The sequence below is a fragment of the Polypterus senegalus genome, chromosome 7 (genome assembly GCF_016835505.1).
Source record: "Polypterus senegalus isolate Bchr_013 chromosome 7, ASM1683550v1, whole genome shotgun sequence".
Taxonomy (NCBI): Eukaryota; Metazoa; Chordata; class Cladistia; order Polypteriformes; family Polypteridae; genus Polypterus; species Polypterus senegalus.
The window spans coordinates 40925206-40946474 of NC_053160.1; the positions used below are offsets into that span (position 1 = coordinate 40925206).

At 35.3% G+C, this 21269-nt stretch overlaps 1 protein-coding gene across 7 annotated transcripts in view; it reads left to right on the forward strand.

Moving 5' to 3' along the window:
• Positions 1-21269, forward strand: part of wdfy3 (WD repeat and FYVE domain containing 3) — a 335886-nt gene that overhangs the window by 202806 nt on the left and 111811 nt on the right. For all 7 annotated transcript variants that reach the window (XM_039758522.1, XM_039758515.1, XM_039758516.1 and 4 more), the window contains 8 exons: positions 584-818; positions 4125-4225; positions 11508-11726; positions 12648-12829; positions 14778-15009; positions 17314-17474; positions 18446-18557; positions 19138-19328. In XM_039758522.1, the coding sequence (XP_039614456.1) occupies positions 584-818; positions 4125-4225; positions 11508-11726; positions 12648-12829; positions 14778-15009; positions 17314-17474; positions 18446-18557; positions 19138-19328 (1433 nt within the window). The remainder of the gene's footprint in view (positions 1-583; positions 819-4124; positions 4226-11507; positions 11727-12647; positions 12830-14777; positions 15010-17313; positions 17475-18445; positions 18558-19137; positions 19329-21269) is intronic.

Consider the following 21269-nt stretch of genomic DNA (forward strand, 5'->3'; position numbering starts at 1 on the left):
AAGTGTTGGTTTTCCATATTTTCAAAGAAAATGTACAAATTACATTACACTATGCTTTGTGATTTCTATTCCAGAAAGTATGTACAATTGTCAGTGTAAACTTGGTAAAGTGTGCAAATTAGTTATGTAAAAGCTGTAGGATGTACACCTTTGTTGTTATAAAAGGTGTAATTGTTCTTGATAATTCTCGTAGCTATCTCTCCACATGTTATATAGTAGTAATAATTAAAAACTGAGAATTCTAAATGTATTTGATATTTTTTTTACTTTTTAAATGCCATTTATCTGAGGGCAGTGTTTTCTTCTAAGATATATAAATATTTTACATGCCGTTTTCCTTCCATACCTGTTTGTTCCTGATTTTCTTCTAAAAAACATAGAACACTTGTTACTGTGCAACAGTATATGCATCCTATATATTTTGTCATTTATTATTTTTCTGTGTCCAAATGAATGTGATTAAGCCTTTGAAAGAGTTGATCTAAGATATAAGCCTTTAGGGTACAAGGCTTTGCAACATTTGTAATAAAAAAAAAAAACAAAAACAAACTGTATTTCTGGTTTTCTGTGTTTGTTCGTTTAGGCAGCATGACAATGTCAATGGAGGGATTTGGCCCTGACAGTGTGTTTGCTGTGAATGAAGATAACAACCACTACAGGATAAGCAGAAGTCTGATGAGATCACCAGAAGGAAGCACAGTGCCTCTGACCAGAGTGAAGTGCCTGGTATCCATGACAACTCCACATGATATCAGGCTTCATGGCTCATCAGTCACCCCGGCCTTTGTCGAATTTGACACATCTTTTGAAGGTTTTGGGTGAGGTTCTGTTTGTTTTCAGTAAATGTGAGGCACTCTATACAATATGGTATACCCAGTTATATATACACGCATGTTTGCTGTTTGTTCTACCTGGCTTTGGATGGAAGATTGGTGAAATGTATGTCACTTGCAAAAAAAAAGCAGATCCGACACTTGTTAATTCCTTGTCGAGGAATAAAGACATGTATTTTTTTTATATTATTTAGCATCTTGGTCTTCTGACGTTATGAAAGCCTTGCAAACTTTTACTGTGCAATTAGGCACGAGAGTTTGAGAATCAGAAGTAATTTTGCATCAAAGTATAGTTCATAGAACAGTAATAATAATTATCTATATAGTTCAGTTAAGTATATTTAAATATTATAGAACATTTAGAATATACCACATTCTCTAATGAGAGGCAAATGAGAGTCAAGCGCAGGATTACCAGATTTGACAAGCACTTTACAGCCCAATTACAGTAAAAATCCCACCCAATCCATTTAAATCTAGTTAATTCTGCTTAGTCCATTTGAAGCCAGCAAATTGCTGCCCTGATGCCCTCCACCACTCCCAAGCTGCAAACATTCCTTAACGTCACTTCTCTAATGGGCAGATTGGTACCTCATTTGCATAAGCAGGCAGGGCTAAGTAGAATAATTTCCCCAAATGACTGTCATTATTGATTTCTTTAAATAAATATGGTGAACAGTAGAAAGAAATTATGACGAGATCCCATTTTGCTGTATCTTTTGTATTTTGTTTCTTTCAGGTAAAACAACATAACAGAAAGTTAGTGAAGGGTTTTGTTATCATACATCTGCTTTGTAAAAACTGTTAAAAGTTATTTCCACACTGAAAAGGAAAGAAGTTAAGAGACCCAACGTTTCAACAGTATAGCTTTCTTCAGGTGTGTCACCAAAACATTGTGTCTTTTACCTTCTTGCATTTTCAGTGTAAAAATAACCTTTAAGTTATTTTTCCGTTAAGAGTAAAATATGACACTTCTAAACCCAAGCAACACAATTTCAGATGTTATGATGGAATATAATACATTTTGTTCACACCAAAACCATTCTTTTTAAAATATGCCACCATAGTTTAATGTTTTTTTTCTAAACCTGCCATGCTATCTGTCAAAGAAAGGTAATAGAATAGATGAAAATTATTTGACATTTCTTGCCCTGCATGTACCTTCAGCACCTTTTCCCCTGCATTGACATGTGGCTGAACATCAGCTTCACCAGTACTCCATCTCTCTTGCGTGTTCCCATAAAGCTTGCTTCTCAGACTCTATCATTATTTTCGAGGCTCCTTTCTTACCTTCTGTTTGTTTTCATTTTTTAAACATGTTATTTTCCCCACATATTTACAAAACATGCTTTGACAGTGGTAGAGTTACCACAAAAATACTTACTGCACTGCTTTTATCTCACCTCTGCATTCCTGTTTTGAACACATCTTTGCTTTTCTTTTTTAAAAAGGCAGATTTATAAGCTATAATTGATTGATACCTACCACAATGTCAAATTTAATCAATTATTGGGTAGACTGATGGAATGAACTTTAACTATTTGTGAAACTGACAAGTTTTTAACTTTTAAATGAAGGTGGTTATGTAACTTTTCATAGGTTGGAATGGAAAAGGGCTGGTTTCATAAGCTAAAGGGATATGGAGATACAAACAGACATTTTTGTCTTTACAGAATTGAGCACATTTGTTAGCCAGTATTCTAAGTTAGATTATACCAGAAATAACTGCAAAGTTTTGTAGAAATAGGTACCATGGTTTTTGCTTGACACTTTAAAAGTCAGACAGACAGAAATTCAATTTAACATATGCATAACCTACCAGGTGTCATGTTTAGAGGAAAATGATTAGACATACAGGAATCAAAGGCAAAATATAACAGGTGAAGGGTGGGGGTGGAGGTTGTAAGGGGCAGGAGTGGATTAATAAGGTGAGATTCAGAAGGTATTGCTCATAAAGTCTTTTTTATTATAAGGGTGTTCTTAACACGTTTACAGGAACATTTTAATGTCGTCAGAACACACATACTAGTTACATCAGACACATGTTTAACTGAGAAACAGTGAAAGTAAAATTCAGGGCCAATATTAAGAATACCAGATGACTTGAACCCAACATATACAGGCTTAAAATGAAGAACACCCTAATAATAAAAAAAACCCTGGCAAAAATGCAGATTTTGTGTAATCAAAAAATGAAACCAACATAAATCCCAACAGAACCTATTTAACTTTTGTTTTAAAATTGCAGTCTATATGAAGAAGGTGAAAACAAATCAGAAACTGTTTAATGAAAGAGGGAACAACAATCATAAACGATATATTGTGTTTTAAAACACCAAGGAGATAAGTTCCATTTCATCCATGAGTTCTGTGCCACCCATAAGTTGTATCTTGGCAGTGTCCAAGGCAGAAACCCCCTGGATGAGGTACCAGTACATTGTAGGGCACTCTCATGCAAACCTAAACATTCACTACTACAGAGTCAGATTGTAGTCACCAGTTAACTTAACCTGAACAATTTCTGGACATTGGAGGAAAGCCCGAGTATGTATAGGCCACAAAGGCAGTGACCAAGGTGGAATCTACAGTAAATACACTCCTATATCTTTTCTTGCTTACATTTTTATTTAGTCTTCCAAGTACTAGTGGAATACCACTTTATCAAGCTGTTCATTTAGAAGAAATACTATTTCAAAGCCATATAATTTTAAACATACTGTTAATTTTTGTTGTGCTGGAGCAACTTGCCAGACATGTGCCAGTAATCACAACTAAAATTAGTTTTAAAGGAATACTCCACTTGTCAGGCCAACCCCCTCATTCATTAGTCAAGAGCCCTATCCAGATCTTCACTTCAGAATCACAGAATGAGAATGACTTTTCTGTTTATGGTGTATACTGAGTTTTCTGGAAGTAATTATAATAATAATATTTTAGCAAAGAATGCCTGTGTTTTGCACATTTTTAGTATATGACTTGATAATGCAACACAAGTAACGTGAGATTTTTTTTTCTTTTTTTCCCATGGATATTTTTTGGATTGTTTGCATTGTACACCATTGGTCACCATTAGGTTCTATTATATCATAATTTGTTTCTGTCATTCTGCATAAAAACATGAGATGAAAAATATGAACAAATATATCATTTTTAGATGTAGTATTCATTTAATATAAATGTATCTTCTCTACACAACCTCCAATTAGCTGACATGCACCTTTATGTAGAGCATAATGTTTATAAATAATTACTGTATTGGTAGTATTAAAACATAATTTGTTTCCTTTTCAGTTGCCTTTTTTTGCCTAGCCTGGCTCCCCATAATGCACTCTCAAACAATACCACAACTTCTGGAGTCAGTGATGGAGCTGTAGTCAGTGGAATTGGAACTGGTAAGACTTAACTGACTTAATCAATTCAAAATTTAAAGTGGTTTTAATATTTTTTCCATGTTGTGTTGTACTGTACAAAAGAAAATAAATTACTAATGCTGTTACCATGGTTGTTTAAAAAGACATGCTGCCAGTGTGTGCAGTTGTTCAAACAGAATTTTTGGCATTATTATTCATATTTTTATTTTTTATTACTATAAATTATTACCACTTCCAGCTAATGCTAGGGATTTTTTTTGTAGATTCAATGTATTTTGTACTATATATTTACAGGCTTTCAAGTAGAAAATGGATTGGTATAAAAGCTGCTTCAAAGTTACAGTAATTGAAAAGTTTGATAAAATTGGCCAGCATTTAAACAAAATAATTCATAAAGATCTTCAATTTAGAGCTCATTATAGATGTATGCTTAACCCTCTGTTTTATAAAGCTTACTCGTAGTTATGTCATATGAAAAGTGGTCATATTTAAGTCAGACATATTTTATATCATAATTAAAATACAGAGCTTTGCAAAAGTATGCAGTCTTTTAAATAATTCTCTGTTTTCATTGAATAAGGAATCCTACACAGAATTTGCATACCTTTTGATGTTTTTCTTTTTCATTGCATTGAAACTTATTTTATGTGATATTGTTTTATGTTATGTATGCAGTATTGTTATTGCAATATTAAATTTTGTCCATGTTTAACAATACTGCTTTGAGTATGCTATAGGTTTCTGAATTTTGTCTAGGTGATACAGCTAAATGTCATGAATGCTAAAAGCAGTGCAGTGAGATTTCTGCATGCTGAAAACATGTCCCCATAAAAGCATGTGATGGGTATAGTCCTGTGGGAGCTAGTAAAGGGAAACAGTGTTAACTTTCAGCCCACATTTAGAAAAGAATAGAGAAATGAGAGGGATTTTGATTCTGACTTGCTGCTGTTATCATCCCACTATAATCACTGTCAGCATAAATTCTGCTCACGTCTTGAAGACTTAATCACATAGACATTTTCTTCATTTTATGCTTTTATCTGCCAAATGCTATCAAGTGAACAGAATGTTGTGTTTTGAAAAGTACATTTTCACAATTTTTTGTTAAAACACAGTTTTGAAGAGTTGGAACAGGTTATGTATTACACAGTCCACTGACCCAAACTATATGTTTTTTTTATGTGTGTGTCTCATGATGATGCCTATCATTAACATCTGCAAATTATTGAACCCAGCAGATGAACATATACTGCAAGCTAAAGATGTGGTTGATCTGATTTCTGAAGAGTTAAAACTGAATTTGTAATTCGATGACAGTAATTTAACTTTAACAACTCCGGTTTAAGATTATCTGTGACATCTTAACATGGACTACAGGAAAAGACATGGAAAATCCCCCATTCCCTGGTGACCCTTCCTTCATCATTAATGACAACATATTCAGAATTCTGTATTTGGATGCAGTGCACTTTACATTCTCTACTGAATGCTTTAAAGGGACAACAAGCAAGAGCCCCAGTCTAGAAGGAGAGAGGTGAGGTTAGGCAATAGAATCCAAGTCTTCCTGGCTAACACATGGTGACATGTCAAGTTTAAGGCAAAAGACTAGTTCTGTCCACCCAACCAATATAAAACAGGACATAATTCTTGACTTGAGGAAAAGGACCACTTTATCTCGACCCTGGTGTTGTTTCAAGATTTTGCCAGAAGTGATGATGATGGTATGGTTTTAAAGCCAGATCAGGTTGGGAGGGGGATTAAGTCTAGAGGAAATGTTATGATCAAGTATTGAGGATCGTCTAGTATCCATACTCTTAACTGGCAAAATACCCGCGCTTCGTAGCGGAGAAGTAGTGTGTTAAAGAAGTAATGAAAAAGAAAAGGAAACATTTTGAAAATAATGTAACATGATTGTTAGTGTAATTTTTTTGTCACTGTTGTGAGTGATGAGTGTTGCTGATATATATATATATATATATATATATATATATATATATATATATACACATACACACACACATATAAACATATATATACATATCCATACATATATACAAGTACATATACACACACACATATATATATATATATACACACACACATATATATACACTCACCTAAAGGATTATTAGGAACACCATACTAATATGGTGTTTGACCCCCTTTCGCCTTCAGAACTGCCTTAATTCTACGTGGCATTGATTCAACAAGGTGCTGAAAGCATTCTTTAGAAATGTTGGCCCATATTGATAGGATAGCATCTTGCAGTTGATGGAGATTTGTGGGATGCACATTCAGGGCACGAAGCTCCCGTTCCACCACATCCCAAAGATGCTCTATTGGGTTGAGATCTGGTGACTGTGGGGGCTATTTTAGCACAGTGAACTCATTGTCATGTTCAAGAAACCAATTTGAAATGATTCGAGCTTTGTGACATGGTGCATTATCCTGCTGGAAGTAGCCATCAGAGGATGGGTACATGGTGGTCATGAAGGGATGGACATGGTCAGAAACAATGCTCAGGTAGCCCGTGGCATTTAAATGATGCCCAATTGGCACTAAGGGGCCTAAAGTGTGCCAAGAAAACATCCCCCACACCATTACACCACCACCAGCAGTCTGCACAGTGGTAACAAGGCATGATGGATCCATGTTCTCATTCTGTTTATGCCAAATTCTGACTCTACCATTTGAATGTCTCAACAGAAATCGAGACTCATCAGACCAGGCAACATTTTTCCAGTATTCAACTGTCCAATTTTGGTGAGCTCGTGCAAATTGTAGCCTCTTTTTCCTATTTGTAGTGGAGATGAGTGGTACCCGGTGGGATCTTCTGCTGTTGTAGCCCATCCGCCTCAAGGTTGTAAGTGTTGTGGCTTCACAAATGCTTTGCTGCATACCTCGGTTGTAACGAGTGGTTATTTCAGTCAAAGTTGCTCTTCTATCAGCTTGAATCAGTCGGCCCATTCTCCTCTGACCTCTAGCATCAACAAGGCATTTTCGTCCACAGGACTGCCGCATACTGGATGTTTTTCCCTTTTCACACCATTCTTTGTAAACCCTAGAAATGGTTGTGCGTGAAAATCCCAGTAACTGAGCAGATTGTGAAATACTCAGACCAGCCCATCTGGCACCAACAACCATGCCACGCTCAAAATTGCTTAAATCACCTTTCTTTCCCATTCTGACATTCAGTTTGGAGTTCAGGAGATTGTCTTGACCAGGACCACACCCCTAAATGCATTGAAGCAACTGCCATGTGATTGGTTTGTTTAGATAATTGCATTAATGAGAAATTGAACAGGTTTTCCTAATAATCCTTTAGGTGATTGTACATACACACATATACATACACACAAATACATATATATATATATATATATACACACACACATATATAAACATATATATACATATCTACATATATACATATACACACACATATACACATATATATATATATACATATATATATATATATACACACTCTTTGGGGTGCGAGCAACTGTTGCTGGGCGTGCCAGAATCCATCAAGGAGGAAAAATGAAAAACATTATTTGTACAAAATCTTAATTTATTTATCCATTCCTAAATAATTAAATGGGCATGCTATTTCGTATCAGTGCAATACGCTGCTTGTTAAAACTGATGACTCCTGCTCTTACGTGCAAGTCTGCGTGGATATTATGAACTATCGTATTTAAAACTGATGACTCCCGCTCTTACGTGCAAGTCTGCGTGGATATTATGAACTATCGTATCTGTTCAAGTTCTATTTAAATTTTAAATAGAAGGAATTTTTATTTAGTCGACAGAAATATCTTTGGTAGGAATGCAAGTTAAATGTAGGCATCATTGCATAAATCTTTCTTCACCATACAAATGTAAAGAGTAAATTCTCCTTACATTCCAACCAAAGATATTTGTGTCAACTAAATAGAACTTGAAAAGATATATTTTTTCGAATGTGATCGCACAATTCAGATGGAGTTGACACGCACCGACGCATCGAGCCCGCATGCTATTGTGGTTTCGCCTGCGTGCCTGAATAAGTCACCCTCCCCTCTCTCTTACTTTTTTACCATTCATCTAATGAATACACTGAGTATGGCTTTACCAAAACAATCATTGATGGCGAATAAATTATCCATTATTCATAAAGCTTCAATTGGTGATCTGTCTTTCTGCGCTAACCGTATATTTTTTCATACATCTCAAACCAAGGGGATGCGAGGGTAAAATGAATCGGGAAGCGCGCGTACATACTCAGTGCACCCCCTCTCGGGAATCGAACCTCGGATTTTGCCGCTAGAGGCGATGCCTCTACCATTGCGCCACAGCGTGTGGTTTGTCTATTTGAGAGTATGTAGATCGGGGTGTATATATACATATATATAGTGTGTTAAAGAAGTTATGAAAAAGAAAAGGGAACATTTTAAAAATAATGTAACATGATTGTTAATATACAGTAATTGTTTTGTGAGTGTTATGAGTGTTGCTGTCATCAAGGATTTGATTATCATTATTTCTTTCAATCAGGTTCGTATTTGTAGGATGTGTTGTGTTCAAGTTACATTCTGTGTTTGTCAATCGCTGTAAAGATAACAGGTTTCATTCATCGATTCGTTTCTTACTGCATCAATAAACAGCTCGTCTTCCTCTTTATCTGAGACGTGACACACTGCACAGGTTTTTTTTTTTACACTGCCCTCCTTTAGCAGGACGTTGACTTTTTCCACCGTGTGCTTTGTTTCCGCAGTAGCTGCACTTATGAATATGCTTGTATATATCACACGCTTCATATTTTTTTTGCTGCCTTCTCAATTGTGTAATTCGGTTTTTGTTCAGCACTTTTTGGAACTGTTGCTTTTTGTCTGTGCACTGTGTCATTTCACGTAACTCTGCCTCCCACGGGCATCGAGCAGAAGTCTATTATAGTATATGGACGAAAAAATAGATTCCAGTTATGACCATTACGCGTAGAATTTCGAAATGAAACCTGCTTAACTTTTGTAAGTAAGCTGTAAGGAATGAGCCTGCCAAATTTCAGCCTTCTACCTACACGGGAAGTTGGTGAATTAGTGATGAGTCAGTGAGTGAGTGAGTCAGTGAGGGCTTTGCCTTTTATTAGTATAGATTTAAGCATCAGTAAGATATTGGACAGAGATTTGTGGACCATGGAGCCAGTAGCAGCATTTTGCATACAGGGTAAAGTGAAATTCTTGCTTGCATATCCAACCATGCCACCACTGTCTGGCATCATGAAAATACTCAGTTTAAGGCTAGTCTAAAACATTATAAAGCAAAAAACTAAATATTTTTTTCCTAGCATATTCGGTTTTCCTGTCACATCCCAAAGGCATGCATGTGACGAGGTGACTCTAAACTTACCCCATAAAGTGTGAGTAACCAAATGATGGACTGGTGATCTATCCAAGATTCCTAGTGTGAGTAACCAAATGATGGACTGGTGATCCATCCAAGATTCCTAGTTTACCAACAGTTCTGCAAAGGTAGTTTCAATCTCTTGTGACTCTGAATTGGATTAGGTAGGGTTTAGAATACTGTGCTGTGTTATGAAAGGGATGATTTTCAGTCTGGATTTAAATTCCTGCACTGAAAATCTATTAATGTAGGGTAATTAAGGCAGCAACCAGTAAGCTATATAAACCCAGCATATGGCTGAAACAATAACCACACTTGAGGGCAACTCAGATTGAGCAACTAAAATGACTGGAGTTTAGGGGATAGGATCTACACAGGCTTGTGAACATTATCTTTTGTTGATCAACTTTTTATTAAATAAAGAAAAAATGATGGGAGATCAACAATAAACAGCCGTAAAATAGGAAAAAACAGCCCTCTCCTTTTCATATTTCCAGTGATTGTTATTTTTTAAATACATTTAAATAAGCACCAAAAAGCCAAGTATAAAGATGTGGAAGAGTAAAATAATTAATGGGATAACTTATAAATAAACAATGTACGACAAAGTGGGCATTGCCCATTTTGCTAGGCTTTAGTGCCACCCAAGGCTTGTTAAGACAACAAATTTAAAAGGGATGCAGACACCCAGCTGCACTAAACCCCTACTTAAATTCCAAACTAAGTAAATGAACTGTTTGCACCAGGACCAGCCAGTAGTTCATCGGATAACAAAGGTGTAAATCAGAGTTAAACTGACATCTTTGCATAGGCCTCTCTGCAGACTCATTGAGATCAGAAATATAGTCTATAATATCTTTGTTTATCAATAAGTTGTATTATTATGCTTCTTAAAATAATATGCTTCAGTTATCTTTATATACTGTAAGTCTTAACTGTTGAAGACTACCTTCTACAACAGAGAAAGCTAAGGTAAATAAAAAAGGAGACTTAATGAATAATTTATTAATTACTGGCATTGCTGAAGGCAGAACGGATAATTAAGTAACCAATTTAAATCTCTTTCCATTCCTATAACAACTATCGTTCATGTGTTTTTTTTTATCTTGTTTTGAGCTGTCACTTTAAATTTTAATCAACTCATGTTACACATAAAATATATTAGTGCCCATGTGGTGTCTTAAGTTGTTAATTAGAATTCATAAGACTTCTTAAAGTGAGTCATAAAAGAGTAAATTGATGCTTTCTGTTGTCTTCTTAAAATTAACTTGTATGTAAAGAGCCTTTGTGCTCTGTCTTTGAAGCTTGCATTTTCAGCTTTTAAATGAAAATTACTTAAATTTAGTATTTCTTATATGCAGCTGCAAAGTTCCTGACAATAGGCTCTGGACTGGTAACCCATCTAGGGTTAATTCCTTCTTTTGTACTGCTTGAATTGGCTCGGTCTCTATGCAACCCTTTATTGGTAAAAATCATGTTTCAAAAATGGTTAGATTACCGACAGTTTAGTTATCTACAACAAGTTCAATGTAGAAAAACACATTCTGAAATTTAATGTGTAAAACGGTGGAAAAAGCAAGGAGTCAATAGGAAGTTAAAAAAAGCTAAATCACTAAAGTTCAAGTTCACTGTCATAGTGTATGTACTCAGTTCAGAGTATCTTACTTGCTTGTCTGCCACAAACATTTGACAGCAGAACAATACAAACCACAGGCAGAAAAGTCTGGTGACTAAAACTCAATTGTGTTATTGATTGTTGAAATATTGCATGAAATAGTATATTTAGTGTTGTGTTTAAATTGCTGTCCATGTTATTATTTTTTGAGAAACAGTACTTCACACTTGAATTATTTTAATTCAGCCCTAATATCTACATTGAAAAGGCTTTTTTTTGCTTGTTTTTTGTTACCCTTCTTAGGAGAAAGGCTCTTCCCACCTCCATCAGGCTTGACTTACTCGACGTGGTTTTGTATTGAGCGGTTTAGTACTCCACCCAATAATCACCCTGTCAGACTGCTAAACATAGTTCGGAGAGCAACTTCATCAGAGCAGCACTATGTTTGCCTAGCAATTGTTCTTTCTGCAAAGGACAGATCTCTCATAGTTTCTACCAAAGAAGAACTGCTTCAGAATTATGGTAAGTAGCCCGATTTAAAATGCATACAAATCCTCTTAAGTTTTTCTCTTAATATTTAAGCTGGGACTGGACATAAATTCAGTGGAAAGAGTGTGAAAATTCATTTTTCATATTGTTGTTTGTCTCAGATGTCGCCATTAAAAATCCCAACACAGATTGACAGGCTCTATCCCACTTCTAAATAACCTTTGCCTCAAGATGAGTCTTAATAGAGATCCTTCTGTCTCTGACTTACTTACATATCCCCTAAGGCTAAATGCTGTTCAGAATATGTGAATAGATGCACACACAATTTACACAGTAATTAAAAGTATGATTTTATTATAGTCCGATGCATAAGGAGTTTTAGGATTCACACAACAAGCTGCTACATTTAAATGCCATTGTGTGATTGTTATTCCTTTGAGTAAATTGACTTCTGGAATATATACTACTTTAAACTATTTAACAGTTTTGGCATAACTCCCCATGACCCTAAATTGGATTAAGTGAGTTTGAGACTGTTATATGTGATTTGGCGTAAGTGCATTTTTTTCTTTTGTTTCAAATCCATCATTAATGGATGGCTTAAATAGAGGCTTAGATGTGTTACTCAGATTTTTTTATATCTAGTGAAAGATAAAGGCATCACACACCTGCTTCAAGTTAAATAATATTTGTTTTCTTTAGCGTCCACAATATTAATTGGAAATTGAAATATTCTTAGCTTGTTTAAATCCAGTAAAATTATGATATAATTTTGTTATTGATGTAGTTCTCATTTTTAACATAAAACAATCTCATTTTATCCATCGTTATAGATGGTGATTCTCTAAAAAACAAACTGATCTGTAAATTATTTAATTTTAAATGCTATGTTTTACTTTTCTTGTACAATATTGTGTTGTATTCAAAAATTAATTTTTATTTTCTTTTTGACAGTGGATGATTTTAGTGAGGAGTCATCATTTTATGAAATTCTTCCCTGCTGTGCTCGTTTTCGATGTGGTGACCTTATTAGTGAAGGTCAGTGGCACCACCTAGTGTTGGTGATGAGCAAAGGTATGCTTAAGAACAGCACAGCAACATTGTATATGGATGGGCAGCTTGTCAGTACTATCAAGGTATGTCTTCATGGTGAATATTTTCACTTATAGTCACTGATATTGCTGTTTTTGCATTATTATTAACTCTTAATTTGTTACATCATCAGTACCATATTGGATCTAAATAAACATTATGTTGCTATTTTAATGTAGTCTTAGATGTTTTTTACACACATTTTCTTCTAAATGTTTATTTTTGTCTTCTTCATTATACTCTGTATCGGTTACTGGAGGAATGTTCTGTGCAGTGACGTGCATATTCAGGTTTGAGCTGCAGCCAAGCTTTACTTACAGACTCTATTAATTTTGAACTGACCACTGGATACAAAATAATAAAATCAAATGAATATAAAATTAAGGATAGGTTAACATGTAACACTTTATTTTAAGTACTCCAAAAATGCATCTCCTATGTGACATGTTAAGAGGTTGTGATATGCTGATATAATTGCTTGTGAATATGAAGAATTCTTCTACTGCCATATACCATATCAAATGTAATATGTCTCATTTAAGCTACCTCTGACCATTTCAAACAGGAGTATTTTAGTAGGCCATATTGGAGAAATAAAGAACCACTTTATTGATCCTTTGTAGTTGTTATTAAGACCAAAATAAGCTTTTGTTATGGTCTTGTTACATACTAGTATATGAGTAATAGACGCATTTTTGCAGTGCATAAATTAAAGTGTTGCCTAACTTTCCTGTTCAAAAATGCCATAGTGTCATTTCACATTTTGAAGAAACTGACAGATTTTCAGTGTATGAAACTAATTCAATTTTGCATATAACATATAAATGCACTGATTTGCTGTTGTGAATTTTGCAGTCATCACCCCCAAAGCTTCATATAAATTTTGCTTGCCATACCTTTAAATAACTGCAACTTGAACTTAGAAATGCCATATCTCCAAATAAACCTCAAATACAAACAAACTGCTGTTTTTAGGTTTTTCAGGAAAGAAACAAAGTATTCAATACCACAAAATGTAATTTATAAGATAGAGAAATTTTGAGGGAATTTGGCAGTTTTCTACATTTTTAAACTAGCAATTTAAACATCTGAAGACTTATCAGTTCTAGATTTGCCAATTCGTGTCTCTGTCGCTCTCGTTGTGAAGATGGTGGGGGGGGGTTTGGGGATTTGATGTGTGCGAGCTGCGTCTTCTGCTTGTTGCTTGTCGTTGCACATGAAGCATGTCTGCCAAAAGCATCCCAACAACTGCTAGGTTAGATGTCCGTGAACTTGTTTTAAATGTTGGCTCACTGCCTTGTCTCGTATGACATTAAAGTGTCTCTCAAATTGTCTTCTGAGAAGATCCAATAAGATTATTTTAGGAGCTCTCTGCTGAATTCACAATGACACTGGGATGTAGCATACTATAAATTGCCATATGTTTTGTTGTCATCATTTTAAGGATTTGTTTCTTCACTTATATTTTTCAAATTTCTTAGCTGCCAATCTGGCAGCGCTCAGGACAAGAAATTAAATGAACAAAAAGTCAGTTTTAATGTCATTAAAAATGAGTGTGGTACTATATGCAGCATCAATGTTAGAAAATATCTTATATCTCTGATAGTAAAGTCCAAGTTTTACTAGGATGACTTTGCTATCTATTCTGTCAGTTGAAAGGTTATGCAATTTGATTATTAACTCTTTTTGGCTGATTTAAATAGCTTTTCAGGTGTTTTCACATTTAGAAGAAATCAATCCATGATATAATATTTTCATGTCAATGTGATTATTTCAGCATTTTCACTATTATAATTTAATTAGTGTAGTGTTTTGATTCAATTTTGATTTTGTGATTTAGCACATTTACATTAATTTTATTATTTTGACAAAATTAATGTTTTATTATTTCTACTGCATATGTATTCAGTGAAATGTTACAAAAATATTGCATTGGAATATTTCTGATTGGTTAACCAAACACTTCATTTTTTTTAAACCACTTTTTTCCAGTTACATTATATCCACAGCACCCCTGGAGGTTCAAGTTCTGTGAACCCCCCTGTTGTCAGTACTGTATACAGTTATATTGGTACTCCTCCTGCCCAGCGCCAGCTTTCCACCTTGGTGTGGCGTCTTGGACCCACACACTTCCTCGAAGAAGTTCTTCCTGCTACTAGCATTTCCACTATTTTTGAGCTTGGACCAAACTGTGTTGGGAACTTTCAAGCTGTCTACCTCCCATGTGAGTACTTAAGAAATCTAATGTTATTTCACACTGTAATTGTACAACATGGAATTATCTTCTGATAATAGCTACAAATATCTGTACTGGTCACTTCCTTTATATTTTATCAACTGCCCTTCACTGGATCATTATCACATAGAGTTCATTTATTCTAAAGTAAGTACCAACTTGATAAAAGATTGATACTGTATCTTTAAAACAGAGGGGGTTAATCAGTAATACTATAGGCTCCAGTACTTATTTCTGATTGTTATTATTAAATTCCTAAGCTCACATAGCTTACACAAAAAGTTAATAGTCTAGATTCAACACACTGGAAAAAGCAGAGTGAAATGAACAATGATTAATTGAATCCTTGGATGGTATCTCAAAATTGTATCATTATACGAACACTTCATCTGCATTTGTTAGTGTGTAAACTTAAATGTTAACCTCAGAAAAACTTTTTCTACAGAAGTTAAGCATTATTAGGTCAGACACCAGTAAATATCACAAAAAATAAATTTCACGCCTAGGGCACTGATTGTATGAAATTTATATGTTTTCCCACTGTCCACTCTGTTTTTTGTTAGGGTGGTCAAGTTCTCCTTTCATACCCCAAAGATATGTAGTTTAGAATATTTGGCAACTGTAAATGTGCCTGGTCTGGTTGTGTGTGTGTATGTGTGTGAGAATGTGCCCTGAGATGGACTAGTACCCCATCCAGGGTCAGTTTCTACCATATACCCAGTGGTATCAGGATAAACACTGGCCTTTTGTGACTCTGATGCATATACAGTATGGACATTTTAATGGTATCTGTTTCCTAAATTAACACATTTCAAATACAATTAGAGTATCATGAGAAAGAGCTCTTCAGTTAATTTTTACAGGTATTTTAAAAGCTTCTGCAAAATATAACATTTGGACATTTATGCACTGGCCTGTTGTTCTGTGCTCCTAATGAAGTTTTAAAGCTTTATCATTATTAAAGCCAGGGCAGCACGGTGGCGCAGTGGGTAGCACTGCTGCCTTGCAGTTATGAGACCTGGGTTCACTTCTTGGGTCCTCCCTGCGTGGAGTTTGCATGTTCTCCCCGTGTCTGCATGGGTTTCCTCCGGGTGCTCCGGTTTCCCCCCACAGTCAAAAGACATGCTGGTTAGGTGCATTGACGATCCTAGTGCTTGGTGTGTGTGTGTGCGCCCTGCGGTGCATTGTCAGATCTCTTTTTTTTTTATTTGTTCCAAAGCTACATTTTGCTGAATCCTATCCAGTAATATTAAGCAAGGACCTTAAATCAAACCATTGCAGGAGAAAACTTGTGCACTTAGCAGTACCAGGCCTGTTTATTTTCTTCTGTTACAGCCATCATGTATATCTTTGGAACGTAAACCCTTTCTGTTTTTATTTTGCTTCATTTATTTTGTTTGATTTTCCTTCCTTTTCCCAGAAAGATTAAAGTTTTGAAAGTATTTTGATCAAAGTTTTGGTTTTCTTTTGGTTCCGATGTGTATCTGTTTGTATCTATCAAAATCTTGAATGTTGGTGCTAGGTGTACAAATTTGGAAATTTTCTTGACGGTTAAAATAGATTATATTTGAGCATCTGGGTTAGTTTTTGCTTAGGCTGTTTCAGTAAGACTGCATTTTGTTTGCTACCATATAGTATGTATCTGATGAGCATAGCCTTAGCTAAGAGAGGAAGAGTAAAGAAAACAGTTCCAGCATGCATTCCAGAGTTTTTCAGTCTTCTTGTGATGTTATCTCAATACAGTTAGAACTATTTCACTAATGCTATTGTTGGAATGGAAAGGTTAGTTTTATTATTTAAATTATGTTATTTTGCTTTTCTTTTGTCAAAGTCAAAAACAGGTCAGACTTAAGCTCCTAGAAATACTTTAATTAGTTTTCACTGTTGAGTAGGTTCTGCGAACTCACCTAAAAAGGGATACATTATGTAGTTTAATGTCTTCTGTGAAAAAGAGTGACATTACAGTTGTGAAAAATCATAGCTTAAATTGATAGAGATGTATCCAAACTACTTTAAGAAATCAAAAGGGACACCCATAAAATATTAGTTTAAAGGGTATGCACTCTTATGTGACCAGTGTATTGAAAAATTTAAATTTGTAATTATCTTTTCCTTCCTAGAAAGGATCTCTTCATTTTTACTTGTTTTTTGAATGTAAAAATCTGATGTTATTTGTTCTTATTTCTACCTTTACTTTACATGCCATTTAATTCAGCCTTTAAATATTTAGTATGACATTTTTTAACGAATCGTGTTCATGGAATCATGATGTTTTGTGTTTACGAATGACAGGTAAAGATGCAAAGGCTGAATCTACTTCACCATCATCAGTGGCCTTAGTACCAGAGGAGAAGGTGTCATTTGGACTTTCTGCTCATTCTGTGTCATCACTCACTGTAGCCAAAATTAGAAAGGTTTACAATAAACTAGACAGCAAAGCAATTGCCAAACAGGTAAGAATGAATTTCTGAATATTTTTATGACACTTTGGGTTAGCTGAATAATATGATTAAAATGTACTTGACTGCTAAAGAAGTGCTTTTTTTAATTTAAGGAATTTTGTGTTCCTGAGGCCTTTGACTTCTTGCAGATATTCAAATATCCATATAGTAATATAGCAATATAATTTTGTGTTTGGATCATGTTCTGTTATCTTCTTTGTGCAAGTGGATGCTTGATACACATGGCAGAACAAACATTCATGCTAGAATCAGCTTTTTAGCTTTTCAGATTACAGTACTTATATCTTGGATCTGTTGAAGATTGTCGCTTCTGTATTTCATTTGGAGAGGTTGTTTCAATGCTTCATCCTACTCCACTCACTGGTTAATACATTCTCTTTTCACTTCCGTTTGTATATGATTTTCTTGCTGAGCTGGACAGTCTGGGTTCTTCTGTACTTTGTAACATTTTCTAGGTCCACCTAGCAGATTCTGTAAGGATCTCAAGCCAGTCAAGGGATATAATTCCGGAAGCATGTCCTCTACACATCCTAATTAAATGCCCAAATGACTTCACTGCCTGCCGCAACACCAGAGAATCAGTGGTTCAGCTTCAGGATCCTTCATACTGCTGAGCTGATCAGTCATAGCCAATCCCTTCAGCACTGAGCTCAAATCAGAAGACAACCCTAGACAAGGTGCCATTCAGTCACAAATGCGGCTTAGTTCTCTTCAAATAATTTTATATTTATAAAGCTCACCAGCACATATAAGCTCAACTTGTTATACACTAGTGATCAGTCAAAGTGGTTGCTCCAGTTATTGAAATTAAAATTGAATGATGACAGGATTGCATTATGCTAAAATAAGTCTTCAACATTAAAATGTAATGAAGACTAAAATAATCTTTTCTTGGCAGTGCATTTAAACTTCACATATACAGCATTGACTGTATTAAATGTTTTAATTTTTTTTCGCCCTAGTTGGCTGTTTCTTCTCATGAGAATGCCACACCTGTGAAACTGTTACACAACACAGCAGGGCATCTAAATGGGCCAGCACGTACTGTGGGTGCAGCTGTCATTGGGTATCTTGGTAAGTAAAAAGAAGCTAAACAATACAGTGTTGCCACATATTTTATGAACAAGTACAGGTTACAATTTTTCTATGATAAAACTTTGCCTTCAATATACCATTCACCCTTGCTGTCACTACAATGCCCACACCCTGTTCTGTATCTTGGTAAGCAAGAAGAAGTTAAACAATACAGTGTTGCCACAGTTTATGAACACACGTAGTTTTTTACAATTTTTCTATGATATTACAACTTTTTTAAACCATTCCCTTCAATGTATGGTTCACCCTTACTGTCATAACAATGCCCACACCTTGTTCTGCACTCAGCATGTCACATAAGTAAGTTGTGTCTCCATCACAACTCTATGATATCTAAATTTTTACTAACTACATCGGCAATGCACACCCCAAACAAAGATCACACTCGTCACTAGCAGAATAAAATACACATGACTAAATCTTGTAAGTACTCCCTTATGAAAACCTTCACAAACGAAAGACAAACAGACAAACAATTTGAAACTAGGATGCTGATGCTATTGTGCTGCCCTTTTTGTATGTGTTGTGTTAGCTCTTTCATTTTCTTATAATTTTTTAGGAGTAAGAGCATTTGTTCCAAAACCAGTTGCCACAACCTTGCAATATATTGGAGGAGCAGCTGCAATTCTGGGATTGGTTGCTATGGCATCAGATGTTGAAGGACTCTATGCTGCAGTGAAGGCCTTGGTTTGTGTGGTTAAAAGTAATCCTCTAGCTAGTAAAGAAATGGAAAGAATCAAAGGGTATCAGGTAAGTATTTGCTGAATGCTCAATAAAAAAATTCATAAACATTGATCTTCAGTTCAGTAATTATAGTCTATATGCACTTTACATTGTGAAATTGTTTCTATTTTCATATGCATTACATAGTATAATGATTTTTATTGCTTCTCTTTTGTCATGAAGAGTCTAGATTAATCAATTTTAATGTTTTGAGTTCATTTGTTGGGAGAGGGAAGTCTGGGTATCTCTGCTCAAGCTGCTGCCCCTGCGCTTCGATCTCGGATAAGCGGAAGAGGATGGATGGAGTTCATTTGTCTGAAGTTTACGTGTCTGCCTACCATTTGCAAGTAGGCAGTCAGTCTAGAGACAGACTGCATATGTCGATTGGCATCTCTGAATTGTGTGTCTGTGATAATTAGTGCAATTCAATGAACTGGTGTTCAGTCACTTACAAGTTGTTTAATCCCTTTACATTTTTGACCATACAGACTGGTATTATTAGCACATACAGTAAAAGTTTGGGAACCCCTCTCAGCCTGCATAATAATTTACTCTACTTTCAAAAAAAAAAAGATAACAGTGGTATGTCTTTCATTTCCTAGGAACATCCTGAGTACTGGGGTGTTTTCCGAACAAAGATTTTCAGTGAAGCAGTATTTAGTTGTATGGAATTAAATCAAATGTGAAAAACTGGCTGTACAAAAATTTGGGTACCCTTGCCAAGAAAAATACAGGAGCGGCATATGCGCAGGATTGTGAGAATGGTTACAGACAACCCACAGATCATCTCCAAAGACCTGCAAGAACATCTTGCTGCAGATGGTGTGTCTGTACATCATTCTACAATTCAGTGCAATTTGCACAAAGAACATCTGTATGGTAGAGTGATGAGAAAGAAACCCTTTCTCCACTCACACCACAAACAGAGTCACTTGTTGTATGCAAATGCTCATTTAGACAAGCCAGATTCATTTTGGAACACAGTTCAAAACAGTTTGAAATCTACAAAGGCATTCATGTAGAGGGAGAAGTACAATGTTCTGGAATGACCGACACAGTCCCCTGACTTGAATATCATCGAAAATCTATGGGATTATTTGAAGCAGCCATCAAATTTAACTGAACTGGAGAGATTGTGTATGGAAGAATGGTCAAAAATACCTCCATCCAGAATCCAGACACTCATCAAAGGCTATAGGAGGCGTCTAGAAGCTGTTATATCTGCAAAAGGAGGCTCAACTAAGTATTGATGTAATATCTCTGTTCTTCTTTCTGCTGCTCCCGTTAGGGGTTGCCACAGTGGATCATCTTCTTCCATATCTTATCTCTGTTGGGATGCCAAAATTTATGCACCTGTCTAATTTTGTTATTATGCATATTGCATATTTTCTGTTAATCCAATAAACTTAATGTCACTGCTGAAATACTACTGTTTCCATTAGGCATGTCATATAGTAAAAGGAAGTTGCTACTTTGAAAGCTCAGCCAATGATAAACAAAAATCCAAAGAATTAAGAGCGGTTCCCAAACTTTTCATATGACTGTATTTATTATTTCAATTTAGTTCATTCTAATTAATTGTACTTTTAAATAATGAGACCAGGGAGCTATACAATAATTACAACTATACTATGGAAAAAGTGTAAGGTAATGTGTGTGAGCATAAACAAGTGATTTCAACTTCGATGTTTTGAAATTATTTTGCTGCATTCACATCTCTGGCACAAAACATGTTTTGACAGAAATTCTTGCCACATGCATTTTGCAGTTGATTTTAAACTTGGTTGCCTAAAGGACAATAGCTTCAACTTGCTTAATGAAGTTCAGTTACCAAGAAAAAAAAATACTAGGAATTCTTAGGGCTGATGTGCTCTGCCATATTTTCAGCAGGAAATAAAAGCTGGTGTAATGCAGTACTTATGAAAGGTATTTACCTCCTTGGAAATTTCCTATTTTGTTTTATTCAAT